Source organism: Oncorhynchus gorbuscha, linkage group LG04, assembly GCF_021184085.1.
Source record: "Oncorhynchus gorbuscha isolate QuinsamMale2020 ecotype Even-year linkage group LG04, OgorEven_v1.0, whole genome shotgun sequence".
NCBI lineage: Eukaryota > Metazoa > Chordata > Actinopteri > Salmoniformes > Salmonidae > Oncorhynchus > Oncorhynchus gorbuscha.
Genome location: NC_060176.1, coordinates 40555366 through 40576365, shown reverse-complemented (window position 1 = coordinate 40576365; position 21000 = coordinate 40555366). Strand labels below are relative to the sequence as shown.

At 46.6% G+C, this 21000-nt stretch overlaps 1 protein-coding gene across 4 annotated transcripts in view; it reads right to left on the bottom strand.

The window, feature by feature from the left end:
• The window catches only part of LOC124034064 (whirlin-like), a 109527-nt gene extending 100261 nt beyond the window's left edge, over positions 1-9266 (bottom strand). For all 4 annotated transcript variants that reach the window (XR_006838503.1, XM_046346777.1, XM_046346778.1 and 1 more), the window contains exon 1: positions 7874-9266. Coding sequence is in view for 3 of the 4 variants with exons in the window: in XM_046346777.1 (XP_046202733.1) it covers positions 7874-8632 (759 nt within the window). In the remaining variant the exon portion in view is untranslated. The remainder of the gene's footprint in view (positions 1-7873) is intronic.
• Positions 9267-21000: the final 11734 nt, after the last annotated feature.

The following is a 21000-nucleotide window of genomic DNA, read 5'->3' as shown; positions in this document are numbered from 1 at the left end:
GTTCCTCATTCTCCTAACTCACTCATTTACTCTTTTCACACCTGTCCCCTATTTTGCCCTCTGATTAGAGTCCCTATTTCTCCCCTTGTTTTCCGCTTCTGTCCTTGTCGGATCCTTGTATGATGTTTCGCTGTTCTGTGTCCTTGTCTCGCCCTGTCGTGTTTTGTCTCCTTCAGATGCTGCGTGTGAGCAGGTGTCTTAGTCTGCTACGGTCGGTGCCTTCCCGAAGCAACCTGCAGTCAATGGTCGAGTCTCCAGTCTGTCCTCGTTACTACGAGTGGATTTAAGTTTTTTCCTGTTTTGTTTTCTTCTTGATTTTTCCAGGATTATTACTTTTGTCATATACTGGAATAAAGACTCTGTTTTCGTTAAGTCGCTTTTGGGTCCTCATTCACCAGCATAACAGAAGGATCCGACCAAGAATGGACCCAGCGACTATGGATTCTCTCTACTCTACTCTCGAGTTCCAGGGAGCGATGCTCGGCAGACACGAGCAGGAATTGTCTGCTGCTCGGCATGCCGTTGAGACCCTGGCCGCTCAGGTCTCTGACCTCTCAGGACAGTATCAGAGTCTTCGTCTCGTGCCACCAGCTACTTCCGGGTCTTCCGAGTCTCCGGAACCTAGGGTTAATAACCCACCATGTTACTCTGGGCAGCCCACTGAGTGCCGCTCCTTTCTCACCCAGTGTGATATTGTGTTCTCTCTCCAGCCCAACACATACTCAAGAGAGAGAGCTCGGATTGCCTACGTCATATCACTCCTTACTGGTCGGGCTCGGCAGTGGGGCACAGCTATCTGGGAGGCAAGCGCTGAGTGTACTAACGATTATCTGAACTTTAAAGAGGAGATGATAAGGGTTTTTGATCGTTCTGTTTTTGGGAAAGAAGCTTCCTGGTCCCTGTCTTCCCTATGTCAAGGTAATCGATCCATAACGGATTACTCTATAGAGTTTCGCACTCTTGCTGCCTCCAGTAACTGGAACGAGCAGGCGTTGCTCGCTCGTTTTCTGGAGGGACTCCACGCTAAGGTTAAGGATGAGATTCTCTCTCGGGAGGTTCCATCCAGCGTGGATTCTTTGATTGAACTCGCTATTCGCATTGAACGACGGGTAGATCTTCGTCACCGAGCTCATAGAAGAGAGCTCGCGTTAACTGTGTCCCCCCTCTCTCCGACACTACCATCTTTCCCCACTGACTCAGGTGTTGAGCCCATGCAGCTGGGGGGTATTCGCATTTCGACTAAGGAGAGGGAACGGAGAATCACCAACCGCCTCTGTCTCTATTGCGGTTCCGCTGGTCATTTTGTCATTTCATGTCCAGTTAAAGGCCAGAGCTCATCAGTAAGCGGAGGGCGACTGATAAGCGCTACTAGACTGTCCTCTCCGTCAAGTACCTGTACTACCTTGCCGGTCCATCTACGCTGGACCGGATCGGCAGCTTCCTGCAGTGCATTAATAGACTCTGGGGCGGAGGGCTGTTTTATGGACGAAGCCTGAGCCCACGGTCATGTTCGCCTTGGATGGTAGTCCTCTCCCCAGTATATTATGTGAAACACTACCTTTAACCCTCACAGTATCTGGTAACCATAGTGAGACCATTTCTTTTTTGATTTTTGTTCACCTTTTACACCTGTTGTTTTGGGTCATCCCTGGCTAGTGTGTCATAATCCTTCTTTTGATTGGTCTAGTAATTCTATCCTTTCCTGGAACGTTTCTTGTCATGTGAAGTGTTTAATGTCTGCTATTCCTCCTGTTTCTTCTGCTCCCTCTTCACAGGAGGAACCTGGTGATTTGACAGGAGTGCCGGAGGAATATCATGATCTGCGCACAGTCTTCAGTCGGTCCAGAACCCACTCCCTTCCTCCTCACAGGTCGTATGATTGTTGTTCTGATCTCCTCAAGAAGCGTTTTGCATCCGCTCCTATCCTTGTTGCACCTGACGTCACTAAACAGTTCATTGTCGAGGTTGACGCGTCGGGGGTGGGCGTGGGAGCCATTCTGTCCCAGCGCTCCGATACTGACGATGGGGTCCACCCTTGCGCGTATTTTTCTCATCGCCTGTCGCCGTCGGAACGTAACTATGATGTGGCTAACCGCGAACTGCTCGCCATCCGTTTAGCCCTAGGCGAATGGCGACAGTGGTTGGAGGGGGCGACCGTTCCTTTTGTCGTTTGGACTGACCAAAAGAACCTTGAGTACATCCATTCTGCCAAACGACTGAATGCGCGTCATGCTCATTGGGCGTTGTTTTTCGCTCGTTTCGAGTTCGTTATTTCTTATTGCCCGGGTACTAAGAACACCAAGCCTCATGCTTTATCCCGTCTCTTTAGTTCTTCTGTGGCTTCTACCGATCCCGAGGGGATTCTTCCTGATGGGCGTGTTGTCGGGTTGACTGTCTGGGGAATTGAGAGACAGGTTAAGCAAGCACTCACTCACACTCCGCCGCGCGCTTGTCCTAGTAACCTTCTTTTCGTTCCTGTCTCTACTCGTCTGGCTGTTCTTCAGTGGGCGCACTCTGCCAAGTTAGCTGGCCACCCCGGCGTTCGGGGTACGCTTGCTTCTATTCGCCAGCGGTTTTGGTGGCCTACTCAGTAGCGTGACACGCGCCGTTTCGTGGCTGCTTGTTCGGACTGCGCGCAGAATAAGTCTGGTAACTTTTTTTCTGCTTCTGCTCCTGGTCTTGCTGGGTCTCAGTCTGTCCCCAGCCACCGCATCTCTCCTGGTCCTGCTCCTGCACTTGCTGTGTCTCAGTCTGTCCACAGCCACCGCCTCTCTCCTGTTCCTGGTCTTAGGTCTTAGCCTTGCTGTGTCTCAGTCTGTCCCTAGTTGTTACTCTCCTGGCCTGTTTGGTCCTGTTTGCTCTAAAGCTTACAGTTCTCTACCCGTGTCTCATTTTTTTAGAGTAGTAGCCCTAGATTCCCTCTTCTTCGTCTTCCGTTACGGTCCTGAGGAGAGGAGTTGGGTTCTTTCTCGGGACGTGCTGGACCGTTTGTGATCTATGATTTCCTCCGTTGCCGCCAGTGTTCCTCATCGAGTGCGCCAGGAGGCGCTCGGTGAGTGGGGGGGTACTGTCATGTTTTGTCATATATTGTCTTGTCCTTGTGCTTTCCCTTCTGTTCGTTTCACCCTGCTGGTCTTATTAGGTTCGTTCCCTTTTTCTATCCCTCTCTCTCCCCCTCCCTCTCTCTCTTCTCTCTATCGTTCCGTTCCTGCTCCCAGCTGTTCCTCATTCTCCTAACTCACTCATTTACTCTTTTCACACCTGTCCCCTATTTTGCGCTCTGATTAGAGTCCCTATTTCTCCCCTTGTTTTCCGCTTCTGTCCTTGTCGGATCCTTGTATGATGTTTCGCTGTTCTGTGTCCTTGTCTCGCCCTGTCGTGTTTTGTCTCCTTCAGATGCTGCGTGTGAGCAGGTGTCTTAGTCTGCTACGGTCGGTGCCTTCCCGAAGCAACCTGCAGTCAATGGTCGAGTCTCCAGTCTGTCCTCGTTACTACGAGTGGATTTAAGTTTTTTCCTGTTTTGTTTTCTTCTTGATTTTTCCAGGATTATTACTTTTGTCATATACTGGAATAAAGACTCTGTTTTCGTTAAGTCGCTTTTGGGTCCTCATTCACCAGCATAACAGAGTGAACCATCAGATCCTCCTCTCCACCCTCTCCGAGTTGGGCATCTCCGGCGCGGCCCACGCTTGGATTGCGTCCTACCTGACAGGTCGCTCCTACCAGGTGGCGTGGCGAGAATCTGTCTCCTCACCACGCGCTCTCACCACTGGTGTCCCCCAGGGCTCTGTTCTAGGCCCTCTCCTATTCTCGCTATACACCAAGTCACTTGGCTCTGTCATAACCTCACATGGTCTCTCCTATCATTGCTATGCAGACGACACACAATTAATCTTCTCCTTTCCCCCTTCTGATGACCAGGTGGCGAATCGCATCTCTGCATGTCTGGCAGACATATCAGTGTGGATGACGGATCACCACCTCAAGCTGAACTTCGGCAAGACGGAGCTGCTCTTCCTCCCGGGGATGGACTGCCCGTTCCATGATCTCGCCATCACGGTTGACAACTCCATTGTGTCCTCCTCCCAGAGCGCTAAGAACCTTGGCGTGATCCTGGACAACACCCTGTCGTTCTCAACTAACATCAAGGCGGTGGCCCGTTCCTGTAGGTTCATGCTCTACAACATCCGCAGAGTACGACCCTACCTCACACAGGAAGCGGCGCAGGTCCTAATCCAGGCACTTGTCATCTCCCGTCTGGATTACTGCAACTCGCTGTTGGCTGGGCTCCCTGCCTGTGCCATTAAACCCTACAACTCATCCAGAACGCCGCAGCCCGTCTAGTGTTCAACCTTCCCAAGTTCTCTCACGTCACCCCGCTCCTCCGCTCTCTCCACTGGCTTCCAGTTGAAGCTCGCATCCGCTACAAGACCATGGTGCTTGCCTACGGAGCTGTGAGGGGAACGGCACCTCAGTACCTCCAGGCTCTGATCAGGCCCTACACCCAAATAAGGGCACTGCGTTCATCCACCTCTGGCCTGCTCGCCTCCCTACCACTGAGGAAGTACAGTTCCCGCTCAGCCCAGTCAAAACTGTTCGCTGCTCTGGCTCCCCAATGGTGGAACAAACTCCCTCACGACGCCAGGACAGCGGAGTCAATCACCACCTTCCGGAGACACCTGAAACCCCACCTCTTTAAGGAATACCTAGGATAGGATAAAGTAATCCTTCTCACCCCCCCCCTTAAAATATTTAGATGCACTATTGTAAAGTGGCTGTTCCACTGGATGTCATAAGGTGAATGCACCAATTTGTAAGTCGCTCTGGATAAGAGCGTCTGCTAAATGACTTAAATGTAAATGTATGTATGATTTATGTATATCTTAATACATGACTCTGCCAAGGCCCAACCATTCTAAATCCCTCATTTTGAGGCAAGCAAACATATCCAATAGAATACATTTTTATTAAATAAAAAAATATCTATTCATATTTTGACTCAGTATTTGACAAAATAAATGACTGGACATGTTAACTTTGTAAAACTGTTTTTTTCCTTCTAAAGTGATCCAAAATAGCCAAATGTTCTATGACTGTGTTGAAAATGGTTCTTTATTTGGTCTTAAATTATACATCAATCAATTCTGAATTGTCTGTAAGGGCTTTTATTTTGCAACAACAGAAAGCTGCAGGTTGTCTATTGAAGTCTGACTGGGTGAAATCAGATGGCATTTGCCATACAATGTCTTGTGACAGACAGCCTGACGAACACAGACAGCAGCACTGATAAAATACACCTGCTGTGACAAGAAAACACCCCACTGATAGCAACCCCACAAATAATGTCACTATGTGAAACACATTCATTTTCCTGACTAGATAAGAGAACCAGGCATTACACTGTCTGATTGAGTCTTAAATGGCACCCTATTCCTTACAATGCACTAAATGACACCATATGGGTTCTGGGCAAAAGTAGTGCACTTCATAGAGAACATGCTGCTATTTGAGACACACACTCCCACTTGCTGCTTGTATTCATCTCCCTCCACTCCACTCACCCTGCCCCCTCTACTTTACGTTCCACTTACAAGTCCACATTCAATTTCATACTACTTTTAGTGCACTATATAGGGGATGGGGTCATATTTGGGACGGCCCCAGGTATCTACACTATACTTTCTCTCCTCAGACTAGCAAAGTTCTGCAAAAATAGAAAATAAAAAAGAGAAGTTCAGCTGAGGTCGCATTGGAGACACAAGCCATGGTAAGGGAGCACGAATCTGTGATCAGTGGTGTAGAATAAAATACAACATTGATTTTGATGGGATTAAAACTAGCATCTTAAACTGGACCTTAAGCAAACTGATGTCGTATCCCACACGACACTCTCTGTCGCTCTGTTTCAGCAGACAAGGCTACATTAGTAGTTTGCTTTTCACTGGTCCTGTCCTTTTTCCTTAACAGACATGATTTGTCTCCCAAAAGGCACACAATCCCTTATGAGAGCACTACAGTTGACGAGGGCCTTTTATGGCTCACGGTCAAAAGTAGTGCCCCTTTAAAAAGACTATTGTGCCATTTGAGACGTAAAAAGAGCTTTTGTGTGTTTATTAATGTCACATTATGTTGTATTGGAACTGGGCATCATTACTACTACTACCCTGTGTCTTGGTTTCTTCTGTTTTATTAATCTTCTCTATTTAGTTGTGGATAGGCATATGCACTATGGATAGAGACAGTGGCGACCCGTCATTCAGGGCACGTGGGTTTTTCGCCTGTTTTGCATGCTATTTTGGAATGAACATATGTCACAAACCAGTTAGCAAACAACGTCATTTAAAAAAATAACATTTAGTTGATAAAGCCGCATACAAACATGGTCTCTTATTTTGCTTTCTTGAGTAAGGCAGTGCCAAAATGCAGGTGTTTCAGCCTAGCTCAGTGATTTCGGTGGTGGTGGGGCAGCCAGCGGAAAATACAAAGTGTAGGGGCTGGTAATGTTCTCTAGTTGCGCCATGCTTGGGTCAGTGTTCTGTCACTCATGGGGACACTACATCACCGCAAAATCTACGGGTAGAGCTTAAAAATTAAAGCACGTTGGGTACTGCCATAGCGTTACATTAGAAGTGCCCATCCAAAAAGGCTCAAGGTCTTTGGCCACAGATAAAATGACGTCAAATTACATTATATCTACATTGGCTTTGATTGGACTGATCATGTCGACATCATACTTTCAAAACATTAGCTAGCAAACTACGACTGGGAAAATACATGTTCAATGGTCATCCAACTCGGAATTGCAAGTTGGGAACTCGGGCCTCTTTCTAGAGCGCCGACCTGAAGATCACTGAAGTCATCAGGATTCAACCTTGTTTTTTTCCGAGTTCCCAGTTGTCTTGAAAGCACCATAAATCCAGAGAATGCCAGACTTTGATGTAAAAGACCGCTGCGCCACCTTCCTGTTCAAGTGAGTCCAAAAATGTCTTGTATGCTGCTGCTGCATAAATTATGTAATTTGTATACTGTAGCTAAAAAAGTAATACAAGTGTATGTTGTGTAGTAAGCTGTCAATTTTCCCCTCATAATTGTGCCTACTGTTCTGACTTGGTGGTGTACATGTAGCCTATAGCCTGTTTTAGAGAAATGTAAGCATTTAATATTGTAAGAGCTTTCATTGTCTGCTTATATGACCCCTTTATTCATCCTACGGTTCTGACTTGGTGTATAGGGAGAATACAGTAATAACGGTCCATGTCCTGAATTCTGTCGCTGTACATTTCAAAAAGTGATGAAAAATAGTTACATAGACTACGTTCATCCTTGCTCGCTCATTAATGTATTAATCAAAATTACAGATTGCCTCTTATTCGCACGTCATCCCACTATGCCATCATTTGTACATCTCAATTGTCAGTGGAAACTGAAAAGAATGTTTCAAGCAAGTCAGCCATATCAGCTATGTTTTGTTAAAAGCTAGTAAATGAGGCTGAATGAACTGTTTCGCTGCCAGACAAGGCACCACTGATAGCCAGGCGTAGAAGTGGTAAGGTGTTGGGACAGCTGTTGGGACTCTGCTGTTGGGACAGCTTTATGTAGGTCCTAACAGTTTGTGGGCACCGTTTGTCACCGTTATAGTGCAATTAATGTATTGTTTAATGGTGTGTTGTGTAGTGGCTTTGCTGTCATGCATTAAACATGTTTTTGTTTGTTTGCCCCACCAAGATTTACATGCTAGAATCGCCACTTGATAGGGATATCCGTGTACACAAACACACACACACACAATGAGATTTGAGGTGACAACCAATGTATCCCTGCTTCATGAAGGCTGTCCCAGACACACACATATACACACAGCCACACAGCCTACCTTGACTGCCTCCATGTGTGAGAGTCTGTCAAACAGCATGTCGTTAACAGTCACTATTTGATCACCGACCCTCAATCCCTCATTCTCAGCAAAAGATCCGGGTTCTACGAGCGACACATATATTCCCACATCGTGCTCGGAGCCTCCCCGGATGCTGAACCCTAAACCCTCATTGCTCTTTCTGCGTCTCAGTGTCACTTGGCGGATCTCTCCAAAAGGCTCCCCCTGGATGAAAGCCTGGGCAGCCGTGCCATCAGCAGTGGTGCTGAAACCATCCTTGCCGGGACACGCTCCTGGTGATGCAGAACAAGAGAGATCATGAGGGTTCATACAGTGAGCAGTGGGAATTTGGACATGGTGGTTTGCAGCATTGCCTACTTCTCCTCCAGAGCTTTCGGGGTTGTTACCACTGTTTTGCGGTAGATGGTCCGTTTTAAGGTACAGGCCCTCGGAAGTATACTGGTCAAACAACAGCTGGTCTGAGCGCGGAATGACCAACCGCAACATGGGGAGGAGTTGTCGTTTGTTTGGCGTGTTGAGGATTATTTTGAGAGTTTGAACTAAATCGAAGACGTTGCGCTTTGCATGGTAAACATTTAGACAGTGTATGAACTGTTCTCTCTCGAAGTCTGTGAGCAGCAGGTTGAGCGCGTTGTGCAGCTTCCGAACGTTTGCTGACAGCGCGCGGCCACCCGACCCAATTCCCGAGTTAGCCGTCGTTGAATTGAGTGAAACGCGCTCCAAATCACTACTCATCATGCTACAGCTTTACCATGAACAGCACACCCCAGACATGGATGGTCAGATCATGCATTTGAGATACTGCTTTAGAAGTCTCTCCGCACCGAAAACACATGACCGCACGGTGATTCTTGGAGGAAGTCAGCGTTGAAAATGGTCATCTTTCCAATAATGCCTGTCGGAAGCATCAAATAATAACAGCTCTCCATTGCCGCCGCATCTTCGATCTTCACCTATTTATGGAGAGTCCGGCTTGTGCGAAGGTGCACCGTAGATGCGTAGATGATGGTGAGAAAATAATTGCTTCAAAAAGTTGGCAAAAATACTCGTGCAGCAGAGGAATATTTCTAGACTTGTCACAACAACAACAACTTTTATTCAACTGAATATGATCCTGGATAACAAAGAATACGGACAAGACGCGCGCTCTTGCGCTACGTGGCACCTGAATGTGTTCCTCTGGGTTGTCTGGGAGCAAAACTGTTCGCAATTGGTCATCTTTGTATCCTACCTATGTCATCATTATTTTTATAGACCCAAACTAAAAAGCTGGTTGTTTTCGTTCGACTCAGTGTCCCCTTCAATTGCAAGGTAGTTGGTCTTCCTCTATCGGAGAAGAATATTTCATATTGTTACTTAAAAGCGCCGCACTTGCTCATTCACTCAGATATTTTCTGATTAGGAAATGACGCAGGTGTGTGCAGTATGTGTGTGTGTTGGTGAGAAACTGACGGGATTGCGAGGCGTTACACATCCACACATACAGATGCTTGGCAATACGTGAGTTGTTCTCATTAAAGTAACGCGCATAAATAATAGACGTTCCCAAGCTACAGTATCACTACGCTCCAGTTAATTTACCTTACATAAGAAAGTTCCATAATGTACATGAGATCTACACAGGCTAGTGAGAGTGGCATCGAGAGTTCACTACTTAATTTCATTCACGTGTAGGCCTATGGACTAAATGCAGGGCTACATGTCCCTATTCAGTGTATTATAATACATCTCTGATAATTCTATATTTTTTTAGGCCAATATTTGGGGCTCCTCTGTGTCTGAGATACTGTTGCTGGTGGCTCTCTATTTGTCAGGAGCTAGATAATAATAGGTTAAGCAGCAAGCAGACTTTAGGACCATACATCTGCATTAGCCAGGTCCCTACACAGACCTCATCGCATAGCTGCACACCTTACCATGGGCTAATTATAATCGTTATCTATTTTTAGGTAATTGTCTCCACCAGCAATAACACAGCAATATGCCTTCTCTCTCCTATCCACATATTTCCTCTTCCAGATGCACTCCACGATATTTGCTAAGGATAGGGTGAGCATGGAAGCATTAACGCTAGAATCCTTAGAAAAATGCCTTGAAAAAAATGGAAATATGCCAAGACTGTGCAAAGCTGTCATCAAGGCAAAGGGTGGCTACTTTCAACAAACTAAAATATATTTTGATGTGTTTAACACTTTTGTGCTTACTACATGATTCCATATGTGTTATTTCATAGTTTTGATGTCTTCACTATTATTCTACAATGTATAAAATAGTCAAAAATAAAGAAAACCCCTGGAATGAGTAGGTGTGTCCAAACTTTTGATTGGTTCTGTATATATACGGTATATGGATAACATGGGTTCATGGCAGGCCTATCAAAACATGCGGCACCAACCAGCCCAGCAACGCATGAAAAAGCGAGCAGGCGTATTGCACATCTCGCTGACTTTAGTTAGACCCAGAAAGCAAGTGCCGACAAAAACAGAAACCTAGAAAGTTTTTTTAAATGCTCTGGAGTTGCAACTGTTGGTAGGTAAGTAGCCTATCCAGAAACGGTCAAGTAAGCAAATGTCTACAAAAACAGCAGCCTACAAAAACAGTCGCTAACAACACGTTATTTAAATGCTCTGGATTTGAGAATGTTGCTAATTAACCTATTATGAGACGATAAAGCTGAACAGATAAATATAGGGTATTTCATTTACATGAGGGGGGAATTGCATTGCATCTAAATATTAATGTCCAATGATAATACATATGCTTTAGAATATATTCTTATCTCAATCATGTGCATATACTTTATTAAGGACAAATCTAACATAAACTCAGAAAAAAAAGAAACTTCCCTTTTTCAGGACCCTGTCTTTCAAAGATCATTTAAAAAAAATCAAAATAACTTCACAGATCTTCATTGTAAAGGGTCTAAACACTGTTTCTCATGCTTGATCAATGAACCATAAACAATTAATGAACATGCACCTGTGGAACAGTCATTAAGACACTAACAGCTTACAGACGTAGGCAATTAAGGTCACAGTTGTGAAAACTTAGGACACTAAAGATGCCTTTCTACTGACTCTGAAAAACACAAAAAGAAAGAAAGATGCCCAGGGTCCCTGTTCATCTTTGTTAAAATGCCTTAGGAATATGCTGCAAGGAGGCATGAGGACTGCAGATGTTGCCAGGGCAATAAATTGCAATGACCATACTGTGAGACATCTAAGACAGCGCTTCAGGGAGACAGGACGGACAGCTGATCATCCTCGCATTGGCAGAGAACGTGTAACAACACCTGCACAGGATCGGTGCATCCGAACATCACACCTGCGGTACAGTCACAGGATGGCAATAACAACTGCCCGAGTTACACCAGGAACGCACAATCCCTCCATCAGTGCTCAGACTGGCCACAATAGGCTGAGAGAGGCTGGACTGAGGGCTTGTAAGCCTGTTGTAAGGCAGGTCCTCATCAGACATCACTGGGAACAACGTCATCTATGGGCACAAACCCACCGTCAATGGACCAGACAGGACTGGCAAAAAGGGCTCTTCACTGACAAGTCACAGTTTTGTCTCACCAGGGGTGATGGTCGGATTCGCGTTTAACATCAAAGGAATGAGCGTTACACCGAGGCCTATACTCTGGAGCGGGAACGATTTGGAGGTGGAGGGTCCGTCATGGTCTGGGGCGGTGTGTCACAGCATCATCGGACTGAACTTGTTGTCATTGCAGGCAATCTCAACGCTGTGTGTTCCAGGAAAGACATCCTCCTCCCTCATGTGGTACCCTTCCTGCAGGCTCCTCCTGACATGACCCTCCAGCATGACAATGCCACCAACCATACTGCTCGTTCTGTGCGTGATTTCCTGCAAGACAGGAATATCAGTGTTCTGCCATGGCCAGCGAAGAGCCTGGATCTCAATCCCATTGAGCACATCTGGGACCTGTTGGATCGGAGGGTGAGGGCGAGGGCCATTCCCCCCAGAAATGTCCGGGAACTTGCTATGGAACTTGTCTCTCTCTCTCTCTACCACACCTGCTGTCTCGACCTCTGAATGCTCGGTTATGAAAAGCATACTGACATTTACTCCTGAGGTACTAACATGTTACACTCTCTACAACCACTGTGATTATTATTTGACCCTGCTGATCATCTATGAATGTTTGAACATCTTGAAGAACAATCTGGCCTTAAATGGCCATGTTATAATCTTCACCCGGCAATGCCAGAAGAGGACTGGCTACCCCTCAGAGCCTGGTTCATCTCTAGGATTTTTCCTAGGTTCCAGCCTTTCTATGAGGTTTTTCCTAGCCACCGTGCTTCTACATCTGCATTGCTTGCTGTTTGGTGTTTTAGGCTGGGTTTCTGTATAGCACTTTGTGAACTCTGCTGATTTGATTGATTGATTGATTGATTTTCCCTCCTCCACTGGTGGTGGTGCTAGCAGTTTTTCCCTTCCCCCAACTAGCTGCAGCCACACAGATCAACTTCCCCAGCAACACTGGAAGAATGCCCAAAAGCTTCCCTGGCTCAATGTCATGATGACTTTGCTGCTCGCGCTCATGCGAGTAGAGAATGTCTAACTATCTAAAATGTCCATTAATTATATGAAAAATAATCATTCACATTTTCTGTTGCTGCAGAATTGTTTTCCTGCTGTGAGAAGCAGGTTCAAATCAATATACGGCATCTGTAGAGTTAGAATGACAATTCAAACTCTGTCATGGGTTCTCACTTAGCCCTGGGATACTCTTTTGAAACATTATGTGAGCGGGACTTATAGCTATCATGAACATCATTAGTATATGACTGACAACACACAGCCCTGTTGACCAAAGCACCAATCTAAATAGATGTGGGGTTATCTCATAGACTGAGGTTAGGGTGCAATAGGGTTAAAGGTGCTTAGGTGCAGAGGGTTGTTCTCTGTGGAGCAGAGATTGCCTCTCACTGACCACAGCTGGAATCCTCAGGCCAGGTTCATGGGAAGGGGCACACTGGGGCACATGGGAGGTAATCAGGGTCTCGGCCTGCATAATTGTTTCTGTTTTCTTGTACGAGTAGGCTATGACCCACTAATGACTCCAGAACTTCCCCTTTGAGAAAATAAAAGTTATTTGAATTGGAGTGTTTTTAACTCTGGCCTAGATGTATTTTAGACCTGCTACATGTGGAATCTCCACAGACTATTATCCAAAATCTATTTGAAATACTCAGAACACCTGTTTGGATATCATCATCGCACTGACTCGTCTCGCAGATTAAGTTCAAAGCTTACACAGACCGCTTGCTAAACTAAAATGATTCAATAATGGATTTTACATCATAATAGACCAAATATCCTGTGCACGCTCCCTGTGTTGGAGCTAACCAGCTAGCTAGCTAGCCATTGCTACCGTATCTACCGCAAGTGTTTGAAACTTTTGGCAGTGACCTACAGTAGACTATTGCATCAAACATTCTTAACATTCTTCTATATCTCTCTTGCTAAATGGACTGGGAGAAATAATTATCTTTATCAGCTGTCACCAGGTCTGGTTCATTTTAAATCCATGGGGGGATTTAACAACTAGTATTACTTTGGAGCCATAATAACACAAGGTAAATTGGTCCTACTACTGTTCAAAATTGGACCAACTACTGTACGAAAATGCATCTGAAATGTAGCCGTACACATCAACAACCGTTGTTTTATATAATAATACATGAAAGACATGCGCCCCCCTCATACGACATTCAAGTGTATCCGAAATGCAGCCATAGCCACACTGGAATACCGGAGGGGGGGGGGCTCTGAGCTCTGAGTGCCCATGTGCCTGTCATCGATTAATTTAATATTTAACAAATCATTTTGACAGTAACACTACGAAAAGTAAATGATACATATTTTTGATTTACACATGTACTAGGAAGCTAAGTATTTCTTTCTTGGGCTTCAAGAATGTGACTGATCAAAGTGCCTCATGCCTTGAAAAATAAATCATTGAACTGATTGAAAGTATGTGGATATCGGTGAACAAATGCCGTGTTCAAGGCTACGACGGCGCCAGTGCAATTAGTGGCTTACTCAGGTGTCTAAAAGCGCATATCAGACCAAGAGGCTAATGCTTAGTTCTTAGGTAGTTCTTTATGAGTTTTAGTTGAGAAAACAATCTCTCTGCAGAAGCGACAGTTACAGGGATGGTTCACTGCTTGATTACGGTAGCCGAAATCTCGACGGCCCTCAAAGAACTTCACTGTACGTTATGCAAACTGGAAACCACATATCATGAGGCTGCATTTATTATAGCTGAGGATTTTAACAAAGAAAATCTAAGGACTAGGCTGCCGAAATTCTACCAACATATTGACTACTCGTGTTACTAAGACTCTTGACCATTGCTATTCAAACTTTCGGGATGCTTACAAGGCCCTCCCCTGCCCTCCTTTCGGCAAATATGACCATGACGCCATCTTGCTCCTTCTGTCCTATAGGCAGAAACTCAAACAGGAAGTCCCCATGCTTCGTACTATTCAACGCCGGTCTGGCCAATCAGAATCCACACTTCAGGATTGTTTTGACCACGTGGACTGGGATATGTTCCGGGTAGTGTGCGAAAATAATCTAGACACATACACGGATACGGTAACTGAGTTCATAAGAAAGTGTATAGGAGATGTCTTACCCACTGTGACTATTAAAACCTACCCTAACCAGAAATAGATGGTAGCATTGAAAGCGCGATACATTGCATTTAACAATGGCAAGGCGACTGGTAATGTTATGCAGGTGAATGAGGACCCAAAAGCGACTTAACAGAAACAGAGTTTATTCCAGTCTTTAACAAAAACGATAATCCTGGATACTATCACAGGTAAAGTCCAAACAGGAAAACTGAAACCCTCTAGTCAGTAGAGGGGAACAACAGGAGATGCGACCACAGACTGCAGGTCACTTCGGGAAGGCGCAGGCCGTAGCTGATATAGACACCTGCTCACACGCAGCATCTGAAGAAGGCAAAAACACGACGGAACAAGAACACAGCACAGCAAACATCAAACAAGGATCCGACAAGGACAGACGCAGAAACAGAGGGAGAAATAGGGACTCTAATCAGAGGGCAAAATAGGGGACAGGTGTGAAAGAGTAAACGAGGTAGTTAGGACGAATGAGGAACAGCTGGGAGCAGGAACGGAACGATAGAGAGAGAGAGGGATAGAGAGAGAGAGAGGGATAGAGAGAGAGGGAAGGAAACCTAATAAGACCATCAGGGGGAAACGAATAGAAGAGAAAGCACAGGGACAAGACATGACAATAAATAACAAAACATGACAGTACCCCCCCACTCACCGAGCGCCTCCTGGCGCACTCGAGGAGGAACCCTGGCGGCAACGGAGGAAATCATTGATCAACGAACGGTCCAGCACGTCCCGAGAAAGAACCCAACTCCTCTCCTCAGGACCGTAACGGGAGACGATGAAGAGGGAATCTAGGGCAATAACTCTTATAAAAATGAGACACGGGTAGAGAACTGTAAGCGAGAGCAATCAGGACCAAACAGGCCAGGAGAGTAACAACTAGGGACAGACTGAGACACAGCAAGGCTAAGACCAGGAACAGGAGAGAGGCGGTGGCTGTGGACAGACTGAGACACAGCAAGTGCAGGAGCAGGACCAGGAGAGATGCGATGGCAGGGGACAGACTGAGACACAGCAAGGGCAGGAGAGATGCGGTGGCTGGGGACAGACTGAGACCCAGCAAGGCCAGGAGCAGAAGCAGGAAGAAAGTTACCGGACTTAGTCTGCGCGCAGTCCGAACAAGCAGCCACGAAACGGCGCGTGTCACGCTCCTGAGTAGGCCACCAAAAACGCTGGCGAATAGAAGCAAGCGTACCCCGAACGCCGGGGTGGCCAGCTAACTGGGCAGAGTGAGCCCACTGAAGAACGGCCAGACGAGTAGAAACGGGAACGAAAAGAAGGTTACTAGGACAAGCGCGCGGCGACGGAGTGTGAGTGAGTGCTTGCTTAACCTGTCTCTCAATTCCCCAGACATTCAACCCGACAACACGCCCCTCAGGGAGAATCCCCTCGGGGTCGGTAGACGCTACAGAAGAACTGAAGAGACGGGATAAAGCATCAGGCTTGGTGTTCTTAGTACCCGGGCGATAAGAAATCACGAACTCGAAACGAGCGAAAAACAACGCCCAACGAGCTTGACGCGCATTGAGTCGTTTGGCAGAATGGATGTACTCAAGGTTCTTTTGGTCAGTCCAAACGACAAAAGGAACGGTCGCCCCCTCCAACCACTGTCGCCATTCGCCTAGGGCTAAACGGATGGCGAGCAGTTCGCGGTTAGCCACATCATAGTTAATTTCCGACGGAGACAGGCGATGAGAAAAATACGCGCAAGGGCGGACCCCATCGTCAGTATGGGAGCGCTGGGACAGAATGGCTCCCACGCCCACCCCCGACGCGTCTACCTCGACAATGAACTGTTTAGTGACGTCAGGTGCAACAAGGATAGGAGCGGATGCAAAACGCTTCTTGAGGAGATCAGTACAACAATCATACGACCGGTGAGGAGGAAGGGAGGTGGCTCTAGACCGACTGAAGACCGTGCGCAGATCATGATATTCCTCCGGCCCTCCTGTCAAATCACCAGGTTCCTCCTGTGAAGAGGGAGCAGAAGAAACAGGAGGAATAGCAGACATTAAACATTTCACATGACAAGAAACGTTCCAGGAAAGGATAGAATTACTAGACCAATCAAAAGAAGGATTATGACACACTAGCCAGGGATGACCCAAAACAGCAGGTGTAAAAGGTGAACAAAAAATCAAAAAAGAAATGGTCTCACTATGGTTACCAGATACTGTGAGGGTTAAAGGTAGTGTTTCACATAATATACTGGGGAGAGGACTACCATCCAAGGCGAACATGACCGTGGGCTCCCTAACTGTCTGAGAGGAATGTCATGTTCCCGAGCCCAGGCTTCGTCCATAAAACAGCCCTCCGCCCCCAGAGTCTATTAATGCACTGCAGGAAGCTGCCGATCCGGTCCAGCGTAGATGGACCGGCAAGGTAGTACAGGTACTTGACGGAGAGGACAGAGTAGTAGCGCTTATCAGTCGCCCTCCGCTTACTGATGAGCTCTGGCCTTTAACTGGACATGAAATGACAAAATGACCAGCGGAACCGCAATAGAGACAGAGGCGGTTGGTGATTCTCCGTTCCCTCTCCTTATTCGAGATGCGAATACCCCCCAGCTGCATGGGCTCAACACCTGAGTCAGTGGGGAAAGATGGTAGTGTCGGGGAGAGGGGGGACACAGTTAACGCGAGCTCTCTTCCATGAGCTCGGTGACGAAGATCTACCCGTAGTTCAATGCGAATAGCGAGTTCAATCAAAGAATCCACGCTGGATGGAACCTCCCGGGAGAGAATCTCATCCTTAACCTTAGCGTGGAGTCCCTCCAGAAAACGAGCGAGCAACGCCTGCTCGTTCCAGTTACTGGAGGCAGCAAGAGAGCGAAACTCTATAGAGTAATCCGTTATGGATCGATTACCTTGACATAGGGAAGACAGGGACCAGGAAGCTTCTTTCCCAAAAACAGAACGATCAAAAACCCGTATCATCTCCTCCTTAAAGTTCTGATACTGGATAGTACACTCAGCCCTTGCCTCCCAGACAGCCGTGCCCCACTCCCGAGCCCGTCCAGTAAGGAGAGATATGACGTAGGCGATACGAGCAATACCCCTGGAGTACGTGTGGGGCTGGAGAGAACACTATATCACACTGGGTAAGGAACGAGCGACATTCAGTAGGCTCCCCAGAGTAGCACGGTGGGTTATTAATTCTGGGCTCCGGAGACCCGGAAGCCCAGGAGGTAACCGGTGGATCGAGGCGGAGATTGTGAATCTCCTCCGAGAGGCCGGAGACTTGGGCGGCCAGGGTCTCAACGGCATGTCGAGCAGCAGACAATTCCTGTTCGTGTCTGCCTAGCATCGCTCCCTGGAACTCGACAGCAGAGTAGAGAGAATCCATAGTCGCTGGGTCCATTCTTGGTCGGATCCTTCTGTTATGCAGGTGAATGAGGACCCAAAAGCGACTTAACAGAAACAGAGTTTATTCCAGTCTTTAACAAAAACGATAATCCTGGATACTATCACAGGTAAAGTCCAAACAGGAAAACTGAAACCCTCTAGTCAGTAGAGGGGAACAACAGGAGATGCGACCACAGACTGCAGGTCGCTTCGGGAAGGCGCAGGCCGTAGCTGATATAGACACCTGCTCACACGCAGCATCTGAAGAAGGCAAAAACACGACGGAACAAGAACACAGCACAGCAAACATCAAACAAGGATCCGACAAGGACAGACGCAGAAACAGAGGGAGAAATAGGGACTCTAATCAGAGGGCAAAATAGGGGACAGGTGTGAAAGAGTAAACAAGGTAGTTAGGACGAATGAGGAACAGCTGGGAGCAGGAACGGAACGATAGAGAGAGAGAGGGATAGAGAGAGAGAGGGATAGAGAGAGAGGGAAGGAAACCTAATAAGACCATCAGGGGGAAACGAATAGAAGAGAAAGCACAGGGACAAGACATGACAATAAATGACAAAACATGACAGGTAATATGGCAGAATATAAACAGTGTAGTTATTCACTCTGCAAGGCAATCAAACAAGCTAAACGTCAGTATAGAGATAAAGTGGAGTCACAATTCAACGTCTCAGACACAAGATGTATGTGACAGGGACTACAGACAATCACGGACTACAAAAGGAAAACCAGCCAGCTTGCCGAGACCGACGTCTTGCTTCCAGACAGGCTAAACACACTGACGTGGCCCGCTACCAAGGACTGTGGGCTCGCCTTCTCTGTGGCAGACGTGAGTAAAACATTTAAACGTGTTAACCCTCGCAAGGCTGTCGGTCCAGACGGCATCCTTAGCTGCGTCCTCATAGCATGCACAGACCAGCTGGCTTGCGTGTTTACAGGCATACTCAATCTCTCCGATCCCAGTCTGCTGTCCTCACATGCTTCAAGATGGCCACCATTGTTCCTGGACCCAAGAAGGAAAAGTTAACTGAAGTGAAAGACTATCACCCCGTAGCACTCACCTCTGTCATCATGAAGTGCTTTGAGAAACTAGTCAAGGATCATATCACCTCTAACTTACCTGCCATAGTACCCCCCAAGCTCATCATCAAGCTTGAGGCCCTGGCTCTGAACCCCGACCTTTGCAACTGGGTCCTGGACTTCATGATGGGCCGCCCCCAGGTGGTGAAGGTAGGAAGCATCATCTCCACTCCACTGATCGTCAACACTGGGACCCCACAAGAGTGCGTGCTCAGCCCCCTCCTGTACTTCCTGTTCACCCATGACTGCATTGCCAAACACGCCTCCCAACTCAATAATTTAGTTTGCAGATGACACAACAGTAGTAGGCTTGATTAGCAACGATGATGTGACAGCCTACATGGAAGAGGTGAGGGCTCTGGGAGTGTGGTGCCTGGAAAACAACCTCTCACTCAACATCAACAAAACAAAGGAGATGATCGTGGACTTCAGGAAACAGCAGAGGGTGCACCCCCATATCTACATCAACTGGACTGCAGTGGAGAAGGTGGAAAGCTTCAAGTTCCTTGGCATACACATCACTGACAAACTGAAATGGACCACCCACACAGACAGTGTGGTGAAGAAGGAACAACAGAGCCTCATCCACCTAGTCACCTAAAACCCTCACAAATGTTTACAGATGGACAATTGAAAGCATTCTGTTGGGCTGTTTCACCGCCTGGTATGTCAACTGCACCGCCCCCAACCGCAAGGCTCTCCAGAGGGTGGTGCCAACGCATTACCGGGGACAAACTACCGGCCCTCCAGGATAGAGCTGGGCGATATACTGTATTTTATGATATACCGGTATTGATGCAGGGACCGGTTTGGGTTTTTACTTCTATACCGGTATTTGAATGTTTGGTTTGTTAAATGTGATACACCATGTGTAATTTAAATTTTCATAGTTTACTTCACTACTTGAGTCATCTCTTTCTGCTCTTTCTCTCCATGCCACTTTCTACACAGACCTAGCGACGCTCCCTGTCACTCAAGGAGGGAATTTGATGTTCCTCAACCACGAGACACTTGTGTTCAGTCTGCATGGTCAATGCAGCACATGCAACAATGTTGATGACAACAATGCTGTTTTCACTTTGCTTCTTAATATAAATCCACTAGCGTTCTATAATGGCACTATTAGTTTGTGTTTCTTACATCAGCAAACAGCTAGTTTGTCTTTTGTTGCAAGTTGCCCTAAATCTTGTGAGATGCTATTTGTTAGCCGCTAATAGCTAGCTAGCTAATAAATGTACTGAGTAAGAGCAAACTCAGCTCGCTAATACAGCCTGATAATACTAGTGATGGTGTGGACCTAAATCAGCATGTTGTTTGTGCAACAGTATCTTCTAAATCAAAGAGGAATATGCAAAGTAAGAATATGTTAGCTACATGATGTAGCTAAGAGAAAACATGCAATGTAGCCAAAGCTTATAGGGAAGTGTTGCCAACTCCTCAGTAAGGAAAGTTGCAACTGGCTGTCCTAAAAGTCGCTAGAAGTTGCTAAATGATGTCATCGCCTTATTTGCATAATTGGCCATGTGCATGTAATTGTTAAGGAAGCTGTAGAAGAGAGGAATAATGTTGTGGGAGAGACAAAAAATGAGAAAAAACACCTTAATATGTTTAGAACTACAAATGAGCAAGCTGCAGAGAGTGGCACACACAGCAAATAAGAACCAGATATTTGAGGTCATACTCCTCCTTCAGCACTTTATGGACCCCATTGTTAATCCCCGTCATGACAGAGGCATTGTCAGTCCCTATCCCCAGGAGTTTCTATTTTTTAAGACAACACTTTTCCCGAGGAAAGCCACAACAGCATGGGGCTATAGATTTGGCATGAGGCTATAGATTTGGCATCTCCTCCCTCCAACTCAACAAGCCCCAGAAATGTTGATACAATTGTCTGCTTGGTATCACTAAAGTACCTTATCACAACCCCCAGGTACTTTGAAACACTTACATCCGTGGACTCATCGAGGAGGAGGTTGAAACGCTG